Raw genomic sequence first — 20823 nt, 5'->3', positions numbered from 1 at the left:
AAACAGACACTAATAATAAACAACAACATAAACAACAGTTGGCCATTGAGATGATGTACTGTATTTTGTTGCTCTTGAGTTTCTGCACCGGCTTTGGAAAATGAGCGTGCTGCAGTCTGAGTATGACTTGACATTTCAATACTGGCTTTCTTTATGTAGATTCAGATGGACGAAGAATGGCCAGGAATTTGACCCCTTTCTAGACCCCCGGCTGATGAAAGAGGAGAATTCTGGGACCTTTGTGATACCCAATAATGGGAACCTTACAGAGTACCAGGGAACCTATCGCTGTTACGCCTCAAACAAACTGGGGACCGCTATATCGAAGGAGATTGAGTTCATTGTGCCCCGTGAGTAACATACATCTGTGAGTGTGTGTGTGTAGATCTGTGTCTGTGTGTGTGTGTGCAGGGTGCTCTGTTACAGTGCTTTCAAAGTGATTCAGGGCCAGCAGTCCTATGTAATGACTGCACCTCTCCATTGTGAGCTTTTCATTGTATTGGACGTGGCAGAAAGTCGTTGAGGCTCCCGAGCGCTCCACCCCTCGCAGCATCTCATCTATAGCTCTGTATTCGAGAAAGCATCGAATGCGATCCGGCCTCTCCATCATTTCCTTTGCTACATTTTTCATTTTGTTCCCATGCACAATAAATCCTCAAAAGAAAATTCACCACACAGGGGGAGTTTGACTAAATTTGACTGGGCCTCAGCCAGGCTTCTCAGCAGTGGTGACAAGCCACACACAGTAGTCACAGTGATGTCTGTTTTGTTTCTGGAGGCCAAGAACTGAGAGAAAAAAAAATTCCCATAGAATTCAATCTACTGAATGATGCAGCGCTCAGGAAACACATGCTCATCACAGAATTCAAGAATGATATTACTGCCATCTGCTGGAGCGGGAGAGAACTGCACAGCTGATTTTATTCATTCTTGTCCGACTTCATTGATTCACTGTTGGTTTTGTCTTTACTCTAGATGTTCCAAAGTTTCCTAAAGAGACGCTGGATCCTGTCGTGGTGGAGGAGGGCCAGCCTTTCACTTTAAAGTGTGACCCACCTAAAGGCATACCACCTCTGCAGATCTACTGGATGACTATCAGTAAGTCATACATTTTCTTGATGATAAATGAATAATGGTGAATGTGCAATTTGTTTCAAAATGCAAATTTAAACACATTTTATTCTCACCCACGATATGCCGTGTTTATGTACATTGAGACAGCAAAGTATTTCAGCTTCTCAAAAAATTTATTTTTCTGATTAATCCCTTGAATCTCAAACTCATGCTTCGCATACCAACATTGCTCTGACTCACAAATCTTCATGTTAAATTTTAAAATCACACACACATGCCAGGCTCAAGTCTTAGTTTTGTTTAGTTTCAACCAAGAGCTGATGCAGAATATATTGCATGTGTGATGGCGCCAGACAGTGTGGAATAAGATGATTTTTCCAAGCACTAATTGCATTTACCTAATTAAAAGAATAAAACAACAATATAAAAATAAAAGTAAAAGTATTAGAAATAGTAATAGTAGAATTTTAAGTAAAATGTACTTAAAGTATCAAAATAAAAGTCCTGGTTCTGCCTCTGTCCCCTATGACTGATACATTATTACATGTGACATGTTTAGACTTATACTGATGCATCAGTGTGTAACAGTTCACTGTTTCTACTTTATATACAGTTTGATAGTTAAGTCAGGTGATTCCCAACCTAAGGGGTAAATCTTAGGGGATGTGTGATTATTAATGGGTCATGAAAGAAGAAAATGTTGCTACATAAAGTTGCTTTGCGAAATATTGGAAAATTTAACATCTTTGTGCCTCAAAAGAAAGAAACTCGTTCTTTGGTGTAATTTCTAACAACTCATGCATTTGTGATAAGAGGCCCAAAGTAGACACTGTCACGAGTCCTGATTGAATGTATAAAAATACATAGTATTGTATAAAATGTAACTAGTTTTTACGCAAAATCTTAATCTGAAATGTAACTCGTAGCTATAGCCGTCAGGTAAATGTGGTGGAGTAAAAAGTACAGTATCTCCCTCTAAAATGTGGTGGAGTAAAAGTATAAAGTAACATAAAATGAAAATACTCATGTAAAGTACATCAAATTTGTACTTAAGTACAGTAACTAAGCAACAACAAGGCGCAGAAAAGCTGTAGTATTCATGACTGTTAAATGCTCTGGTTTTATGACCAAAGTCACAGGATAAGATCTGTCCAAACCCGTCCTGTGTCTGTGTTCAGATCTCCAGCACATAGAGCAAGATGAGAGGGTCTCTATGGGTTTGAACGGAGACCTTTACTTCTCCCACGCGGTGGAGAAGGACAGCAGGAGAGACTACTGCTGCTTTGCCGCCTTCCCGAGCATACGCACCATTGTTCAGAAGAATGCCATGTCTGTCATCGTCAAGACGAGTAGGTGTCACTACGGCTCCTTTGTCTTTGCTCGAGTGCTGTTTTCCTCTCAAACCAGCATGATGCAAACTTTGATTTGTTTTGAGAGCGTTGATCATTTCCAACATGTTCATTGATGTCCACGTTCATAGCAACACTTCAAAAGCCATCCAGGTGTCATGCTGTCTTGTTTGTGCATCTTCTCAGTTTTATGTTGTGATTTTGATCTCGGCGATGTTTGTCATGATGCACCCATGTTGTCCTCATGTTCATTGTATTTTTGTCTCATCCGCCTCCATTTCAGAAAAAAGTGACATGAGTCCTGAAACTGGTAAGTTTTCAGAATAAAACACCCTTGTGCTGTGCATCGTCTGTAAAGAGCTGTGTGCACAATGCAGGAGTGTCAGTATCAATGTATAACATATATTAAAGTGTAGCCTTTAGGAAACTGCATTACACCTCTGATTTGTATCACAGGATCTAATTCTCTGATGTACTTCCTTAGCTAATGCAATCCTGGAGAGAAAGCCCTCTCTTCTGACGCCCTCTGGTGACAAATCAGAGACACAGCTGGTCAAAGGAGAGGACTTGAAACTCGAGTGTATTGCTGAGGGAGTGTAAGTAACACTTCCTTTTTTCAATAACTTCATTCTCTTACAAAAACAAACCAAAACTGTTTTTGAACTGACATAAATGTAAAACAGATTTTTAGGCCATTTTATGCTATTAACCTTCACTGTATTGATTTTAAGACTTATCACTTGTCTGAATGTCATTTCCTGTCATGCATAGTTCATATCTAACCTGTGTGTCCCCTTTTCTGTTAGTCCAACTCCACAGGTGGAGTGGGCGAAGGTGGGCGATCGGCTTCCTGTTAAAGCAAAGCGGGAGAATCATGGGAAACTGCTGATTGTACCATCAGTGGAGCAGGAAGACAGTGGGAAGTACATGTGCAAGGCAAAGAACGTGTTAGGAGAAGCCGTCCATTACTTCATAGTGACTGTGGAAGGTAGTTACTGCAGTTACTTTTTTGAAACGTTTTATATTTGCCATTTGAAAATTAACGGACTGATCCTTCACTTCTCTTAAATAAAACATCTAGAGCAGAATTATTGTGGGAGCTCTAATAATACAGTATTCAGTGATCCTTTGAAAGGAGCAAGATCAAGTGGTGGAAGAAAAGTACGAATACAACAATGTAAAGAATACTCCATAAATTCAGACTGATGTGTTATTATGTATGACATTATCAGATTGGGTTTTTTTTTCTCCAATCTTTGCTTTTTTGTGAAATATTGGACAATTCTACTTCTTTGTGCCTCAGACAGATATTTAAATTAAACCGTCTAAGAAAGTGTACATGGAGAAATGTCTCTAAAAATTCACCAGCATCTGAAACCCAAGCAGACATTGCTTTTTTGTCTAAAATGTTGGAAACCTTTGGTTTAATCTTCAACAGTCCATCCAATTCAATGGGTCTGTCATAGGATTTGTGTGTAAAATATTAATATGCAGCAACTATAACTGTCAAACAAATAAAATTGAGTAATAAGTACAATATCTCCCTCTGAAATATGTGTATGTATGTAAATGTATTCAACCCCTGGTTGAATATACAAAAATGCATTGTATTTTATAAACCTAGTTATTAATGTAACTAGTTTTTGTGCAAAAACTAAATCAGTAATAACTATAGCTGTCACGTGAATGTGGTGGAGTAGAAGTATAAAGTACCAAAATGAAAATTTCCAAGTAAAGTACATCAAAATTGTACTTCAGTACAGTAACTGAGCAACTTGTCAGTGAAAAACAGTGGTTCTCACAGTAGGGTCCGGGGACCCTCAGGGGTCCGTGAGGGGGTTCTGAAAAAAGGGGAATTATTTTCACTATAATTCCATCTATAGGTAACACAATGACAAAATATGTGACTATTTTGGTCATGGGTTTCAAACACTTTCTCTATTAAAATATCTAAAAGCTAAAATCTTATCAGATGGGGGTCTGTGGCCTAATTAGGGTCTTGATGTGAAAAAGTTTCAGAACCACTGGTGTAAAAAAAACAGTATATTTTGGTGTTAAAACTGAGTCCATTTATATCAGACCTTTAAATGCTCTGGTTTTAGGACAAATGGTCAAAATCACAGGATAAGATTAAAGACAAATGCACCTTGCTACTTTCTACCACTGAACAGGTTTAGAGGACATTGTTCACGCACTGTAAATGGATAAGAGGATGTTCTGTAAATAAAGAGAAAGGAGCTACTGCAGTTACAGACACGTCACTATGATCATTTGGTGAAAAATAACCGCTATAACCCACCAACCTGAAGATGACTCAGCCAGGTGTGACACACTGTCTCCTGAGGAAACCAGGAGTCATTGTGCAGGTGTTGCCTTTTCCTCAGGTATCCTATAAATAACCATAATACCTACTTGCTTGAATTGTTTCTATGGATCCCCCTTGTCCTCTGTGCTGGACATAGTGTCATTTGTGTCAATCTGGAGGTGTATGTATAAATATATTCTAAACAGAATAATGTCCGGTAGAAACTTACACACAATGCCTGTGATGTGCCAACAATGATCCTGGTGAAACAATAGGCAGCTGAAGTGCCTCTGTGTGTGTCTAAGTGTCTGTCATGTGCAGACCTGTAAACGTAGCCGTTATTGTAACGGGGCTCTTCTATTGAATAACATCTATTGCGCAGCTGTTCCTGTGATTGTGTCCTCTCTTTGTAAATGCTTATTGTGTTTCTTCAACTGCAATCTTCAGTGTGATAACATCAGGCTGACTGTGTGTTCCCAGAGCCTCCAGAGTGGGTGTCTGAGCCTGAGAGTCAGCTCAGCATGATCGGTTCAGACGTGTTCATCAAGTGCTCCGCCAGTGGGACTCCTCAGCCGACTATAATGTGGAGGGTGAACGGTGTGCCTCTGCAGGGTCAGTTAACTGTTTACAGCCTTTTTATATGTGAAATACTGTTGGAATAATCCTGAGCTGTCAGAAACTCTGGATTCCTTGCATTGAATACCATCCAGTGAGACACATGATATATGTAAGAGAGAAACTATCTGTTGCCATGTTCCCATGATGGGAATTGTGAAGGTGCAGGTTTTATGTCATACAGTCGGAGGGTAGAGGCCAAAATGTGGACACATAGATAGTCCAGTTGATTTTTTCTTTATTTGCTGTGCAGTATGACTGCACCAGAGCAACCAATGAAAAACATGTTTTTTTTTTAGGAAAGCTAAGCCAGTGGCTCACTGGATGAGTGCAATGGTTCCCAACACGTGGGTGGGGACCCCCAAACACGGCCGCAAGACAATTCTGAAGGGTTGCAAAATAATTAAGATAAAGGGAAAGCAGCAAATACAAAGTTTTGCTACACCAGATTACCATATTTGTAACTTTTGTTTATTTCCCTGTGAACAATTAGGCAATTTAAAAGATATTAATTTTAAAATAGTATTTATACAACAAATCACTCTTTGCTAAACTAGTTACAATTGTGAAAATAGGCCGATGATGTTTCAAGGACGCATCTCTGAGAAGATTCTGTTCAGATTCCGAGCTGAGCTTTGTCATGTTTAATTAAACCTAGTGTATGGAGTATTCACTGCAGCAAGAAGGTTAAAAACTTGAATTTCTGCAATTATGACTGTGAGCAAACATGAAATACTCCAGTGCAATGTTCATGGACTTGCACTTTACTTAATGATCCACATGATCCAGACCTTTCTCTAGTATTAGCAAAGAAAAGTGAACTGAGACACCCCGTTTCCACAGTCTGCAGCATAGTAACCACTCTGGTGCCATGCTGTACAGTGACGCGTGTGACGGGGAGACATGCAGGACTGGGGAGAGGACTGGACATTGGGGAGTGCGGTAAAGAGGTGGGGCTCTAGCCTAAGAACGGGGGAGAAACTCTGCAGTTCTCCGTGACGAGGGAAGAAGATTCCACCACATGAGCATCAGGATGGAGAAATATAAATTTGTGGGACAGCGAAGATGAAGTGGCTTAGGCAAAGGGAGCGGCAGTCAAGCAGAAATAGCCAAGTGTACAGTACAATCTATGGAGCTTTTTAGTGGCATAAGACAGTGGTTAATGTGGGAGAATGTAGACCAATGTAAGCTGCAGATTTAAGTCCAGTTACCTGTTGCTATTTTTCTTACCTGTATTTAAATATGAATGCAACATTGCAGCGTGAACGTTATCTTTAACACCTGTGTTCTATTGAATGTTTATCTGATTGATCACAGAGGTCCCGGCAGCCAACAGGAAGACGACTGGTGACACCATAGTTTTGCATAACGCCAAAGTGTCAGACAGTGCAGTGTATCAGTGTGAGGCCTCCAACAGCCATGGAAAACTTCTGTCCAATGCGAACATCATGATTATGAGTAAGTACAACACCAGTTAATTTAGTTCTGTTTCACTCTCATGATTTTATCAATTACATGGAAACACAATGCAAAGTTTTGCGATGAAAAGCATTCGTTTCACATTTGTTATGAGTAAGTGCAGCGAGTCCTTGGGAGATGTGTGAAGCTGGAGAGCTGGCGCTGATGTAGGCATATGCCCATAAAGCAGTGAGGAGCCCGGGGAAGGAGGGCTGTCTACAAGCTGCACTCCTTCATTCAGACTGGCGGCTCTCCCTGTGGAGCAACAAGCACGGTTCCCTGACATTTATATGCTAACAAGTTCTCCCCTCAATTCCATACTGATTTCACTGCCACAAGACAAACATGTGCTGCTTTACAAGTGCAGATAAAAAAATAAAAAAAAAACCCCAAAAAGACAGAATCCTGCTTTCCGTTGCTCGGCACAAAACGTGGGGAGTTTGTTCTTGGTGACACAGGAGTTAATAAAGCTGGACAGCCTCTGAATGCTAAGTCCCAGCTGCTGTCTTTGTAAACAATTAGGGGAGACAGACCATTTTAATGGGAGGCTGTGGCTACAACTGATAAGGTGCACACGCTCGGCTAACTCATTATTCTACTGGTTTTTTTTTTTTCTTTGATTTAATTTTCACGTTTACACATTTCTAACAACCTGACAGCTGAATCATTTTTTTTTTGTACACGCAGGAGCCTACAATTAACACACAATAAAGGCAACAGTGTTGGCACCTCATTTAACCCTCGATTATCTGCCTCATTCCACTGCTGCAAACTGCAAACTTGATTGCGCTCATTGTTGTTTTAAATAAAATCTCCTTTGATTGATGCCTTTATTCTGTTGCTGGTCGTTGCAGATCTGCCCCCCATGATTTTGACCGAAGAGGGTGAGGATTACTCTGCCGTAGAGGGGAAGCGAGTGATGATGCACTGCAAGGTCTTCAGCTCTCCTCCTTCCACTGTCACATGGTAAGCGTACATGTTGTTCCTGACTCCCACCCACCAGCAGAGAGCAGTACATCTCAACCGCTCGATGCACACAGTCCTCCTGCACCGTTTCTGTATCGATGACCTGCTGTTTCTTTAAAACAAGCCTGTTACTCAACACTTGTGTTCTATTCAGCAACTTTTATCTCATCTCTGCATTTAGACTGCTGCTCTGTTCATATTTAATTTGACCTGAGAAAACTTTTAGACCTTATTGAGTGTTTTTTGTGTGTTTCTTTCTGAATTTTTCGCAGGAGCAAAGACGACTCCTCTGAATCCGTTGAGGGGCCGAGGTTTAGCGTTCATGACAACGGATCGCTGGAGATCTACAGCGTAGAGAAAGACGACACGGGACAGTACACGTGTTTGGCTAAAAACACGGAGGGGTCGTCCGCCATCAACACCATGCTGTATGTGAAAGGTAAACAGTCTTACATGTAGCAGTGTTTGCAGTTCCTCACAGTCCTTGAGTTGTAAGTAACACGCTCTCGCCTATGGAAGATCCCACTAGAATAGCGGTGGCCCCGGAGGACCAGCAGATCTTAATAGGTACCACGGCCCAGCTCTCATGCCTGGCAGAGTACGACAAGTCCTTCAGCAATGACTTTGAGCTCCTGTGGGAAAAAGATGATGTGGAGATAGCCCTCAACTACACTGAGAATTCAAGGTAGGATACTGGATTTTATTTTATTTTCTTCTTTCTTCTTCTTTTACAGCATTGCAGACACAATCCCAGATGGGAAGTTGTTTTACTTTTTCAGTTTCGTCAGTCAATATTGTGTCTCCACCTTTTCTGTCTACAGATACTTACTGGAGGATGGTATTCTTCAGATTATCAATGTAAGCCACGGGGACCAGGGTGTGTACACATGTGTGGCAAGAACTCCTGTGGACCGAGACATGGCCTCAGCGCTGCTCATGGTGTTAGGTGAGCTAACATTTGAACAGTATTTCTGCTCCGGAGCCAGAGGATCAGAGACCCCTGGTGCTGTATTAATGCATAACACCTCCATGCGCAGATCAATATGTCAGGAAGCCAAAGCGGAGCATGAACATGCAGACCATAGCTTTATTAGTGCGGCGCTGTGTCTGACAATCGCCCTCATGAGACATCTTAAAGAAATAGTGGAAGCTCACGCAGCTTGTTCCACATCCCCGGACTCTCGAGATGATTTGATTGAACATTTGTTCCTTTAGCCTTTTTTTTTTTGCTGCACAGATTGATGTGTCTGTGATTTTCCAAACCCATGTTGTTGTGATGGCTTTCAGACGTCCCCGATGCACCTGAGAACTTGATGCTATCTGAGCACAAGAGCAAAAGTGTGAAACTGAAATGGATCCCTGGGGATGATCACAACAGCTCGACCACAGGTAAAAGGAGAATCTGTGTGTGCTGATGTCAGTACATACAGTGCAGTACATACTGAATGAGTGTAATTAATATGACACACACATGTTGGACATTGTGCATTTAAATAGATTTGTTGGATACCATCTCTTGTGAATCTAACATTGAATCATCCGAGCATGAGTTATGATGAGGATTAGTGATTCAGGAGTGTTCTGGTGAGATAAGCAAGAACCATAGCGGTGATGGACGGCTCTGAACGTCTTTCTACCTGTCCACAGAGTTCGTCATGGAGTACGAGGAAAGCCAGTGGGAGCCGGGAAACTGGAAGGAGCTGCTCCGGGTACCTGGGAACCACAACTCGGCCATCCTCAAACTCCACGGTCACGTCGACTATCGCTTCCGCGTGTCTGGAGTCAACACTGTGGGGAGGGGTCCTCCCAGCGAGCCCACAGAGAGATACAAAACCCCCCCAGCAGGTCTGAGGCGTCCTCCGTTCATTGTTTATTATGCTTTCTGATAAGGTCCTCCAGGCCACTTGAGCTGCCAACACTGCTGCTCTGTGAACTTTAAAACACTCAGACCTGCTACATAATTGATTCCACTCTTGTTGAAAATCTGCTCTCTTGTGTGTGTGCCTATTTCACTGGAGATTTCTTCCACTATGCCAACAAAATCTATATTCCTTCTTTTCTGCAGCCCCTGACAAGAACCCAGAAAATATCAAAATCGAAGGTCATTTGCCACATGAAATGGATATCAACTGGGAGGTGAGGGGGAGAGTTTGGTCTTTTATAATCCTCTTTCTGCAAATTGTGTAATGTGGGCCACCTTTACATATTGAATTATTCACATCTACCACAGTTTTTGCAAGTCAAAGAATTTCTCTAAGAGAACAGAGATGAAGTTTTATCAATGTTTCATAGGCAATTACCAATAGCAATTTAAGAAATAGGAATGTCCCACTTTTGATATTTCATTCCGCGGTTCAGATCTTTAGAAAAGCTATTTCCTGGGATCACTGTGAAAGAGCTCTCAATGAAAGCTGCTCCTTTCCTTTCATTTGAAAGAGAAAGGAGGGCTATGAAAAGGAGAATTTTCTTTTAATGTGTACAGTAATATATTCAGCTTTATTGTAGAAAGATGAATCTCTGCTTTACTTATTATCTGCTTGCCCTGTCATGGTAACGTAACCCCCGAATCCTGGATTCATGAGCCCCTTCCACTGTTAATGATTTGCTTTTGTGGAAAATGGTATCTCATTCTATTTCTCACGGTCTGACTTCTGTGAGGCGATAAATCTTTTCATCTACGATGATGTACGAAGCCCTATATCAAAGCAAAGCCACGCTGCTAGACCAGGTCAATTGTTCCATTGTTTATTAGATAGCAGGATAAAACACTGCTAGTGCTCCAAGCACAGTTCGCTGGCCCGGCTTGTCATTTTAATTCCACAGAGGCAGTGACACTGAGCGGTGAAATACAAGAAGCGTCTTATGCAACTGTGAAAGTCTGCATGAAACCCTTCACACCATTGTTGTTCCTTTTCATGCCTCCGCGCCGGCAGCAGCCGTGGCCGGAGGCGTTACGTTTTCGGGTCTCCTGTCTGCATGTACATATGTATGTCTGTCGGCCCTATTCTCGTGAGCGTGATATCTCAGTAAAGCTTTGAGGGAAATTCTTTAAATGTGGAACAAAAATCCACTTGGACTCAAAGATGAACAGATTAGATTTTTGTGGGCGAAGGTCAAAGTTCATGTTCTTGTGAATGCAATGTATCAGAAAGGCCCAGAGGGAATTTCATTACATCTGCCACAAACATTCACTTGGACTCAAGGATGAACTAGGTAGATTTCACTCGGCAAAGGTCAAAGGTCAAGGTCACTGTAACCTCACACGTAACTTTTTTGGCCGTTGTTCAAGAATTCATAAGCTAATTATGACACAATTAAACACAAATGTCTAATAGGATAAAATATTGCAGTGATGACAGTTTGTATCCAGAAGGTCAAAGGTCAGCTTCACTGTGACATCATAACGTTGTGCGAAAACACTTCTGGCCATTATTCAATGCTGTAACTCAGGAACAGAAGGGAAGATTGTGACCATATTTCTTGCAACTTGGTTGGCTGGCAGAGGCGGTAATTCTAGTTTATTTTTCGCTTTCTTTTGCTTCCATCATTCAGCCCTTGTTACCCATTGAGCACAATGGCCCTGGTCTGGAGTATAAGGTGAGTTACAGAAGACAGGATGTGGAGGAGGACTGGAAGGAGCACATGGTGAAGAGACACTCATTTGTGGTGAAGAACACACCCACCTTTGTTCCCTATGAGATCAAGATCCAAGCCAAGAACCATCAGGGCTGGGGCCCCGAGCCCAAGATAGTGACCGGCTACTCAGGAGAGGACTGTGAGTAGATGACATATAATTTGATTTAAAGCTGCACTACTTCATCATTTTTATATTAACAGTGAGTCAAATGAGAATGTGTAATGTGGTCAATGCAAAGAAATATCACCAAACTCTGTAGATGTTTTAGTGTATTTTAACACATAGTTTTGGTTGTGCCATCCTCAGTTCTGCTCTCATCAGTGCAAAAGTTTAAATAAGTACTGTGTGCTACCTGTCCAGCACCAAACAGTAGACAAAGCAACTAGCTGGTGAACATGTGGAGCACTGAGCAGCTGACGAGTCAGATATTTCCCTTGGTGGAGCATAAGACAGAACTCAAAGGAAAGTGAATATTGGACCTATAGTCATCAAGTGCTAGGAGACACAACTTCAAATGAATATTAAAGAGAGACTATTCAACTTTTGAAAGAATAGATAACACACATAATTTTCTCCCTAAAATGAAAAGTTGAATTCAAAAAGTAACTTCACTCAAACAAAATTGACATTACTGAGTCAGTTCCCTTTTCTACCTCTGCACACTGTAGAGTTATATTACCTTTCAGCTTGTCACAGACAAATGTTTTATTATCCTGTAATTATGACTTGTGACCACAGTGGCAGCTGTTTACCGAAAGTTCCATAGTTTCTCTTCAATGTTTCTCGCCATGTGCTTTATGCTAACATTTATAAGTAGTACTTTATTTGTCCCTGTGGGGAAATTGGTTTGCAGCATTATCACAGGCATTTAAAAAAAAAAAACATGTTAGCAATAACAACTTTGTAATATGTTACTCAGCTTGTTGTAGCATTCCTCTTACCCCAAACAACTATAATTCACTCAGTTACACAAATCTATAAAAAGATACTTGTAAAAACCTTAACAGAAACCTAATAGATTTTCTCTTAATTAATTTCTGATGCAAAAACGAGAAAGCCAGACCTATGAACTTTTGTTTTTTTCTTGTTGCTATTTTCAGTGGAAAGAGATTGCAGACGCTCCTGACGGATAAAGCTGATGATATGTCTGGAGTTCACTGACATAAACTTAAATGGTTTCTGGGTATTAGAGAAAAGAATTGCACAAACTTCCCACTCACCTCTTGTTTCCATTTGCAGCTGCCAAAGTGCAAAGAGGCCAGTGTTGCTTTACGATATGTGATTTTTATGGAGAAAGATGTAGTTTAATTAAAGTATATTCTCCCCTGTCTGCGGAACTCTGGCATTTTCAGCTGCAGTATTCAGGTGGACTTTGTGAAATTATTTATTTCTAAGTATTGTTTTGAAATTAATGAAATGTTTAGGACTTTGACTTTGACTGAGTTTCAAGGTTGCGCACTGTCGAAGTTACAGATTCCCCAGAGACGCAGTCTTTACACAGGTTTACTCTATTTCCTGTGTTTAGCTTTCTTCTGGACTTGTCCTCAGGAGGTCACCTCAGGTCATGAAACGCCTCACTGTTGTGTCCTTGCTCAAATGTGGTGTTAGAATTATTTAACCCTTAGCTTAGCTGGTTTTAGGCAGAATCTTTTATTGATTGACTGATCGATTAGTCCCCAATAGGTGTTCCTGTAAATAGGTGTTCTCTAGTGTTAGTGTCTCTTGTCGATTTCTGCTGTTATGAGTTATTTTCAGGCTCATTGCCTCACTGCTCTGTGTTCCCTGACTTACTTTCAGTTTACTGTAGATTGTAATGTGTGTTTGCCTTTGCAGTTCCCTCTGCTGCGCCTGATGATGTAGCTGTGGATGTGATGAACAACTCAGTGGTCAAGGTTAGCTGGACGCGTGTACACAAGGACAAGCTACATGGACATCTGGGAGGCTACAGGGTAATACCTCAAAAACAGACCTTTGCTTTTAGACACAGTTTAAAAGGAATGGTCCTGACCTTGCTCCAAACATTTGCTCCTCTCACCCCACTCTGTCTCCTTTACTTGGCCGGCTCGATGTTTTCCTTCTCACACCACCAGGAAAAAACACAACAATAACTTATTCAGCATCCTCTCACACATAGTGTAGTCTGTGTTGTACAAAGTTTGATCTGTCCACTGAGGATGGCTCGGTGCTTCTCTCTCCCAATGTAGATAAACTGGTGGCGTCTGCGCCGTCTGGTGGATTCGAAGAAAAGCCACGGAGACAAACACACACTCACGTTCCCAGGGGACCGGAACCACGCAACGATACCACGACTAACGCCCTTCTCCGAGTACAGCCTCATTGTCATGACCTTCAATGGGCGGGGAAATGGCCCCGGCAGCCATCCCGTCAACTTCAAAACCCCAGAGGGAGGTAGGATTGTGGAAAAACAGCATGAAGTGTATTGATTCACAACTACTGAAGGGAAAATCTAATAATAGCCAAGGAAACTGGGTTGGAGAATTCAACTGCTTACTGTGTGTATTACCTTCTTTGCCCCCACAGTCCCTGAGAAAAATCCTGTTTTCAGGGTCACAGATGTACAGAAGCACACTGTCTCTCTGGTCTGGGCCCCGCCGCTGGAGCCTAATGGGATTCTCACCGGGTACCTCCTCGAGTATCAGCTCAGTACGTATCCCTTCGCCTCATGCTTATACTTAACTAACTCAGATATAATGACAATGCCCCCATCTTGCCACCAAGGGATATTGTTTTTTCCCCTCGTGTTTAATTGTGCTTACATCCCTCTGTTTCTTTCCAGCTCTTGCCCTCATAAGAAAAAAGAAATTAAGTACACAGGAACGCAGGCTGCATATTTCAGTGTGGCTACACTGACTGCAATTTTAGAGACCTAAATCGCCTCACTGCTTTAAATGCACAGCCTCCACTTCCAAATAATATACAGACAAGTATGTGCAGTATCTCTGGAGTGTATGGGTAAAAGAGAGGAGGTCTATCCTAGATTCACTGGTGATTGTCTAACCCATGATCCTCAGCACAGACGGAAAAATCATTGTGTTGCTCTAATGGGGCCCAGGTCATAGTGAGGTCAGAGTATGTGTATAGGAAACATGTCAGGGTGATGTCTGCTGGCCTGTGTGTCACAGTCATGGCTCAGCTACTGCTGACCAAGGCTACTGTGTCACCGTCTGTTAAGGTCCAGTCATACTGACCCCATACTGTCCGCAGGGGACATCCTCACCATAGCTCACAGTCTCAGGGGATACCATCACGAACACGTCCCATGTGTGCACACACTTTGCTTGTCCTTAAATAAAAGTCATATAATGAAGCTAATGACTAACTTCCAACAGCGTCTTAGTACCGCATTTCCCGGCTAATTGAGTTTGATTTGGCGGCTGCACAATAGGGCCAAGTGTCATACAGTATTTCAGGAGAGGACGTTTTCATTGTGCCACAGCTATAAAGCTGATGGAGTCTTTGAAGTGTGACTTTTTTTGAAGTCCCCTTGAAGGAAGTCATGTGCGAAATGTTGAGTATCAGTGTATCGTCAGCGACACAAGTGGAATCTAAAGCTGCGGCGCAGCTGTTTGAGGGTAACGCCCACCTTCACAGCAGCCTTTAATAACTTCACATTTCACAGGTTTCACTCTTGTAACAATGTGTAGCACACTGAGCATGCAGTAGTACCTGGGTGTTTAAATGGCTTTAACTAAACTGCTTTAATTGAACATTGTCTTTGTGAAACCTTTTGATTAGTGTGTCAAATTGTCACCGGAAATGATCAGGGATTTTTATTAATAATATTAGCAATTGATTGAACTTATACAGTATTATTCTATTTTCTCTTTTATTTATTGCATTTTTTAAATGATGAGCACACAAACACATAGAAAACAGGAGGAAAGTATTCTTCTCTAAATCACTGAATACATTTCTGAATGTAAATCCTGATTTTATCCTGAAGTTCCCCTGACCATCGAGTGGGTGTCGTGGTTACACGGCCCATAAACTGCTGACCCAGAGCAGGCCAGTACATACTGAACAACTATGTAGCCTTCCTTCCAGCATGCTAGTCATAGCATTTGACAAGGTAAAGGTAAATGTGTAAAGTGAAGATGAGGGCCAACACTGTTCATTCTCTCTTTTCAAAAATATTTTTCCTGTTAGATTAGAGCACTCTACTCTTAACACAAGCTAGCTATTTTTTGCTTTGTGGCATAGAAGAGGCCGTTTTCACCACTACTCCAACTGTATTTTATAATTTAAAGCTGAAGAATTTATGCCAAAATTCTTGCACTTTATGTGCTATTGTATATTCATGCAGACTGATCTTGCTGAACACTTTAGACCACTTCACTGTATATTTGAGCTACTGTACAGTAACTGTACTGTAAAGTAAGTAGTGGCCCAGGTGAAGTTTGATCTGAAACATAAGTGGGAGTTCAAAGTGACCTTGGCTTCAGTTTATTCAGTTTTCTTCCCATTTGGGCTAAACTCACTCTCTATTTCAGTGCTGCTGAGCCTCGGTCTGTCTCACACTACACAAGGCCAACCATATTTGGCCCAGAAGGTTGAAGAATATTTGGAAATATTGTTGTCTGAAGTCAGTGGAAGAGCCAAAGTGTGCAGCCTTCAGCCAGTTCACTCTGTCAGATCATGTGCACCAGCTGTCAGGCCTGAGTGTTTGTGGATAAGTGAGAAAGTAGAAACATGATGTTTGCGGCCGCGATCGCATAATTCACCAAAGATGGATCGTTCCCTTCCCCAGAGACACAACAAAAAAAAAAAAAAAAAATCATGATGTCTGATACCAGTGGGTGGCGTCCAGGCAAAAAGAGAAGCAGCCCAATACATTCTTGTCATTGTTTGCTACCCGAGAGACACGGCACCTTTTTCACAGCAAAGGTCACCTCAACACCTGGTGTGTTTGTTTTTGTTACAAATAACATAAATGCCACCCTCTGACCTCCTGGCCTGCTTTACGTAGTGAAGAATGAGCGATCCCATCACAATGTAGACAGAGTGCAGACAACAACAACAACAACATAAACACATTCTGGTTGTAAATGTGCAGGACCTATGTGTAGGGGTATTAAGAAAAAAAAAAAAAAAGAAGCAAATTATAAGTTCTCTTTTGCTAATGCCACAACATGAATAACAAAAATATGTCAGTCAAAATGAAAAGTGACATTTGCTTTCTTTGGTTTTGCTGAAATGTCTTCAATAATAATTTATCTAATTATTACATAGCGGGTACCAATCCCAACACATCTAATGGAAGGAGACAACAGACGATGGGATAAAAATGGGAAATTACACAGTAACAAATACTTATTGCTTTACAGTGTTATTGTTAGTGGGGAACAAAATATGCGACAGGAACCTAACATAAAATTGTTATTTGGTTGGAAAGTGATGACAAAATTGAGGGGAAATAGCTGAGTGGCATCCTGTTATATCATAAATCATCAAACAGCCGAATACATGCTATCATAAACTTTTTTTAAAGCACATATGAGTAATTTCACCTGAGCTAATGGCTAATGACAGCTGTATAATAATACAATCACCTGAAGTAGCTGCGGGCGAAACGCGTTGTTTGCTCTCAATAAAAGTCACAGTGAAGTCATCTCAGTGTCGATGGTTAAGCCTAACTTTCATTCAAGTTGTGTCAAGGTTTGCGAGGTAAGTTGGACCCAAATGCAGTCAACTCTTGGTGAACGGTGCAGACAAGTTTATTAACCACAGACATGAACAGATCGAGGATTAAACAGACATGAACAGAGCGAGGACATACCCAGAGAACAACAGGACGTGAACAAACCCAGAACTAAACAGACGAACTGACACAGACAAAGGGGAGCACAAAGACTATATAGACACAGGAGGCAGAGGTGATTGCACACAGGTGAAACACATTAGGGCGGGGCAGACAATCACCACAGACACAGGACCAAGACAGGAAGCAAAAACACTGACACACATGGAAAAACCAATTACAAAATAAAACAGGAAGTGCAAAAAGTCCAAATTAAAACTAACAAAAAGTGTCTGCCATGGCAGAACATGACAAGTTGTTCCTGTGACCAACGAGCATCTGATCGCTAATATTAGCCAGGCGCGGGAAGTTTGGTTCAGTGTAAAAAAAAACTGCACATTTTTAAGGTGGCCTTTTATTGTGACCAGCCCAAGGCACACCTGTGCAGTAATCACGCTGCGTAATCAGCATCTTGATGTGCCACACCTGTCAGGTGGATGAATGATCTTGGCAAAGGAGAAGTACTTACTATTATGAATGTAAACACATATGTGAACACAACTTGAGAGAAGGACGCCTTTTGTGTGCTTAGAAAAAGTCTCAGATCTTTAATTTAAACTCAAAACAAAACAAAAACAAAAGTGTTGTGTTCATTTTTTTTGTTCGGTGTAGTGTACTATATAAATAAAATGGATTTAGTGTCAAGTTACTTGTTCAGGACAAGGAGTTGAAAACATTGAAGAGTTTCCTCATTACAGTGTTAGTGCTTAGTTAATAGTAGAAACTTGTTGTTATTATGTGGTGTGTGAAACAAAACAGTACCAGTGGTGACAATACAGTATCATCAGGAGAAAACAGTGTAAGCGCGGGGTTGTTTTCCCTCTTTTTGTTGTAAATGTGTTGCCCTGTTACTCCCTGTACTACTTTTACCTTCTGGTGACCGTATGATGATGTACCCGACTATAATTAACACTTTTTGTGTGTGTTTTTTTAAATATTTTTATCTTTATGTCTAGTCAACGAGACTGAGGAGGTGGGGGTGCTGCAGACAGTGGACATCAGCAACCCCGACATCACCCAGTGGATCCTGCGCGACTTGGAGCCCATGAGCAAATACAAGTTCTACCTGCGCTCCTGCACCACCGTGGGCTGCGGGCCTGTCGTCAGCGACGAGTGCACCACCACCCTAGAAACAAGTGAGTGATTGGAGGATCCAGAGAGCAAACGGCTGGGTGGTGTGTGTCTGGATTGGCTTGTGGGTGTCTGAATGGGTGAGTGAGCATGTCGAGAACACGGACGAGATCTGAGGCGCAGAATTGGATCGGCACGAATTCAGGCCAAGCGAACTAGGTGACAAAGCCATTTCACAATTTCAAAATGGCATTGAACTAGGAGAATATGATATATGCTTGGGCAGCCAAGCTTTTCATATCTCCATGTAAGTAATTTTCGTGGATAAACAATTTCATATGGGTGTAGTGGAGGTTTCCATTTGTCACTGTCATGAGAGAGCAAGTGCTTATTGATTGGAGGGAGAGCGCGAGCTATGAAACAATCAGCTAAGAAAGAAAATTACTTTTAGCAGAAGGGAAACTGAAGGTTTTGATAGTGAATTGTGTAATCATAAAAGAGTTGCTGGGTAAGGAATCATAATAAGCCAGCTCGTAGCATGTAATTTTTTCCTTTCAATTACATATCTTTTGTTGAGGACTGCACACTATACTTCAGCTGGCCCCAATCAAGCAAAAGCTCCTGTGAGATTGTGGGCAGCGGTACAAGCGACTGGACGGGATATGAAACAGGAAGCTGTACGTTCCGGATTCACCTGAGCGTCATTACAACGGACCACGGCAACAGATACTGTCAACATAAATAATAGGGTGGCACCCCCAAAGAAATTCAGTGTCTCATTCAAGTTGTGTTATGCAAAAACAAAACTTAATTTTGAAAGGCATTGCAGTTGCTAAATATGCCAGTGATTACTTAGCGCTGTAGAAGAATCACAGAAAGAAACTTAATTGGCTCTTAGGGTTGTTTATTTGCTGAAAAACCAGCAAAATGATTACAGGGAGAAAGACACATTTTTTATTTACAGAATTGCAGTTTTGTAGAGCTGTTACGTGTGTGTGTGTGTGTGTGTGTGTGTGTGTGTGTGTGTGTGTGTGTGTGTGTATTTGTGTGTGTGTGTGTGTGTGGGAGACTCTTCTTAAGATTTGAGCTTTTAAGTTTATTGTGGTAACTCTACTGTCAACAGTACTTCTATCACTGTAACGCCACTAATGCTTTCAGCATTACCAGTGTGATCAAACAGTGTGTATTGTAAATGTGTGTGAATGTGTAAACGTCTGCTTAGCAATGCAATGTTTGTCTTTTTCTTTCTTTCTTTCTTTCTTTTTTTCCTTTCTTTTTTTTTTTTTTTCCTGCAGCTTCCACTCTGGCTTCCACTGTTGGCCTCAGTATGTAGATCTGTGTTTCCGTAGAAACTGTGGCGTGTCATACCTGCACACACAATTTCAAATTGCTTCCTTCTTGGAATGAAGGAATGAAGATTTGTAATTGTGTGTGTGTTGGTGCAACGTGTTTCACAGTCGTAATAGTATTAGGTAGTAAGTGCATGGTTGGATGTAGAAATGTGGACGGGTGTGGATGGTTTAAGCCTGAATAAATCATCAGCTTTTGAGTCTCGAGCAGTTGAACACAGTTTATTTTTCCTGTACAAGAACTAAAAAGTGCCAAACACTGTGCTCCTCTGCAGATAATTGACCTTGTCTGCTGTTTGCCCTTGCCATCAGCAGAGAGCACTCTGATGCCTCCTTTCATTAGAAAAATGTCAACTTCTTCTTAGATAAAGTTTGTGGCTTCCTCGCTAATAGCAATGGTAATGAGTAACCTAATTATAAATTCATATTAATCTTGGCTCATTAGTGACTGTAAACGAATATTGACTTTTATCCTAGCAACAGCAGACTCAGTGCAACATGTCTACCAACTCAAGCTGAGGAACTAAATGATGCTTTAAGAGCCAAACCCAGGAAGAAGATCAGACACGCCACACATCCATCTTTCTTCCATTTAATGATGTATAAAAAGAAAATTGAGCTCTTTTTGAAAGGCAAATTAAAAATCCCAACGTCTCACCTTGTGTATAAACAGATGTAAAATGATTTTTTGTTTTTCTAGATTGTTTCACAGTAGACACGTAGTTACTAATCTTAGAGTGCTAACAGTAGAACGTAGCGCCCCCTGGGGGTCGATCTCAGTCGATAACCACGACATCTGTCTTTCTTTTCAGGCAAGTCAGCTTCCCCCTCACCTCCAAGCACTCCAAAGTCCCCAGTGACCAAACCCACACGTTCCACCATAGGTAGAGCCGCAGCACATTCTGACACAACAAGCATCAAACCACAGAGACAAACAAAAGCTGGGAAATAAACACGAAATAATTGAAACCGATTACATGTTTATGTTTTGTCCAGACATTTTTGCGGTGACGTGACGGCCGGTAAAACTCCCCGGCTGTCCTCTCAAAATAAACTGACATCACAAAAACAAAGATGCAGAGGTAGCTCTGTATTCCGCTAATTAGCTACTTCAGTTATTTTTCTTTTATAGTTTCAGTTGTTTCAGTTGTTGTCTGTTGTTTCCGGTGGCAACAAGAGCT

General features: G+C 41.4%; 1 protein-coding gene across 5 annotated transcripts in view; it reads left to right on the top strand.

Moving 5' to 3' along the window:
* Positions 1-20823, top strand: part of chl1b (cell adhesion molecule L1-like b) — a 68088-nt gene that overhangs the window by 37913 nt on the left and 9352 nt on the right. For 3 of the 5 annotated variants that reach the window (XM_056388812.1, XM_056388794.1, XM_056388803.1), the window contains 20 exons: positions 160-350; positions 976-1098; positions 2253-2423; positions 2707-2733; positions 2908-3019; positions 3230-3411; positions 5209-5340; positions 6661-6801; positions 7656-7767; positions 8040-8206; positions 8287-8452; positions 8589-8713; positions 9055-9156; positions 9415-9612; positions 9833-9903; positions 11320-11542; positions 13238-13353; positions 13609-13813; positions 13946-14068; positions 18179-18358. In XM_056388812.1, the coding sequence (XP_056244787.1) occupies positions 160-350; positions 976-1098; positions 2253-2423; positions 2707-2733; positions 2908-3019; positions 3230-3411; positions 5209-5340; positions 6661-6801; positions 7656-7767; positions 8040-8206; positions 8287-8452; positions 8589-8713; positions 9055-9156; positions 9415-9612; positions 9833-9903; positions 11320-11542; positions 13238-13353; positions 13609-13813; positions 13946-14068; positions 18179-18358 (2867 nt within the window). The remainder of the gene's footprint in view (positions 1-159; positions 351-975; positions 1099-2252; positions 2424-2706; positions 2734-2907; positions 3020-3229; positions 3412-5208; positions 5341-6660; positions 6802-7655; positions 7768-8039; positions 8207-8286; positions 8453-8588; positions 8714-9054; positions 9157-9414; positions 9613-9832; positions 9904-11319; positions 11543-13237; positions 13354-13608; positions 13814-13945; positions 14069-18178; positions 18359-20823) is intronic. The other 2 variants (XM_056388829.1, XM_056388820.1) reach the window with 1 other exon arrangement.

The sequence above is a fragment of the Seriola aureovittata genome, chromosome 2, assembly GCF_021018895.1.
Source record: "Seriola aureovittata isolate HTS-2021-v1 ecotype China chromosome 2, ASM2101889v1, whole genome shotgun sequence".
In the NCBI taxonomy this organism is placed as follows: domain Eukaryota; kingdom Metazoa; phylum Chordata; class Actinopteri; order Carangiformes; family Carangidae; genus Seriola; species Seriola aureovittata.
This window is presented reverse-complemented; position numbering and strand designations above follow the sequence as displayed.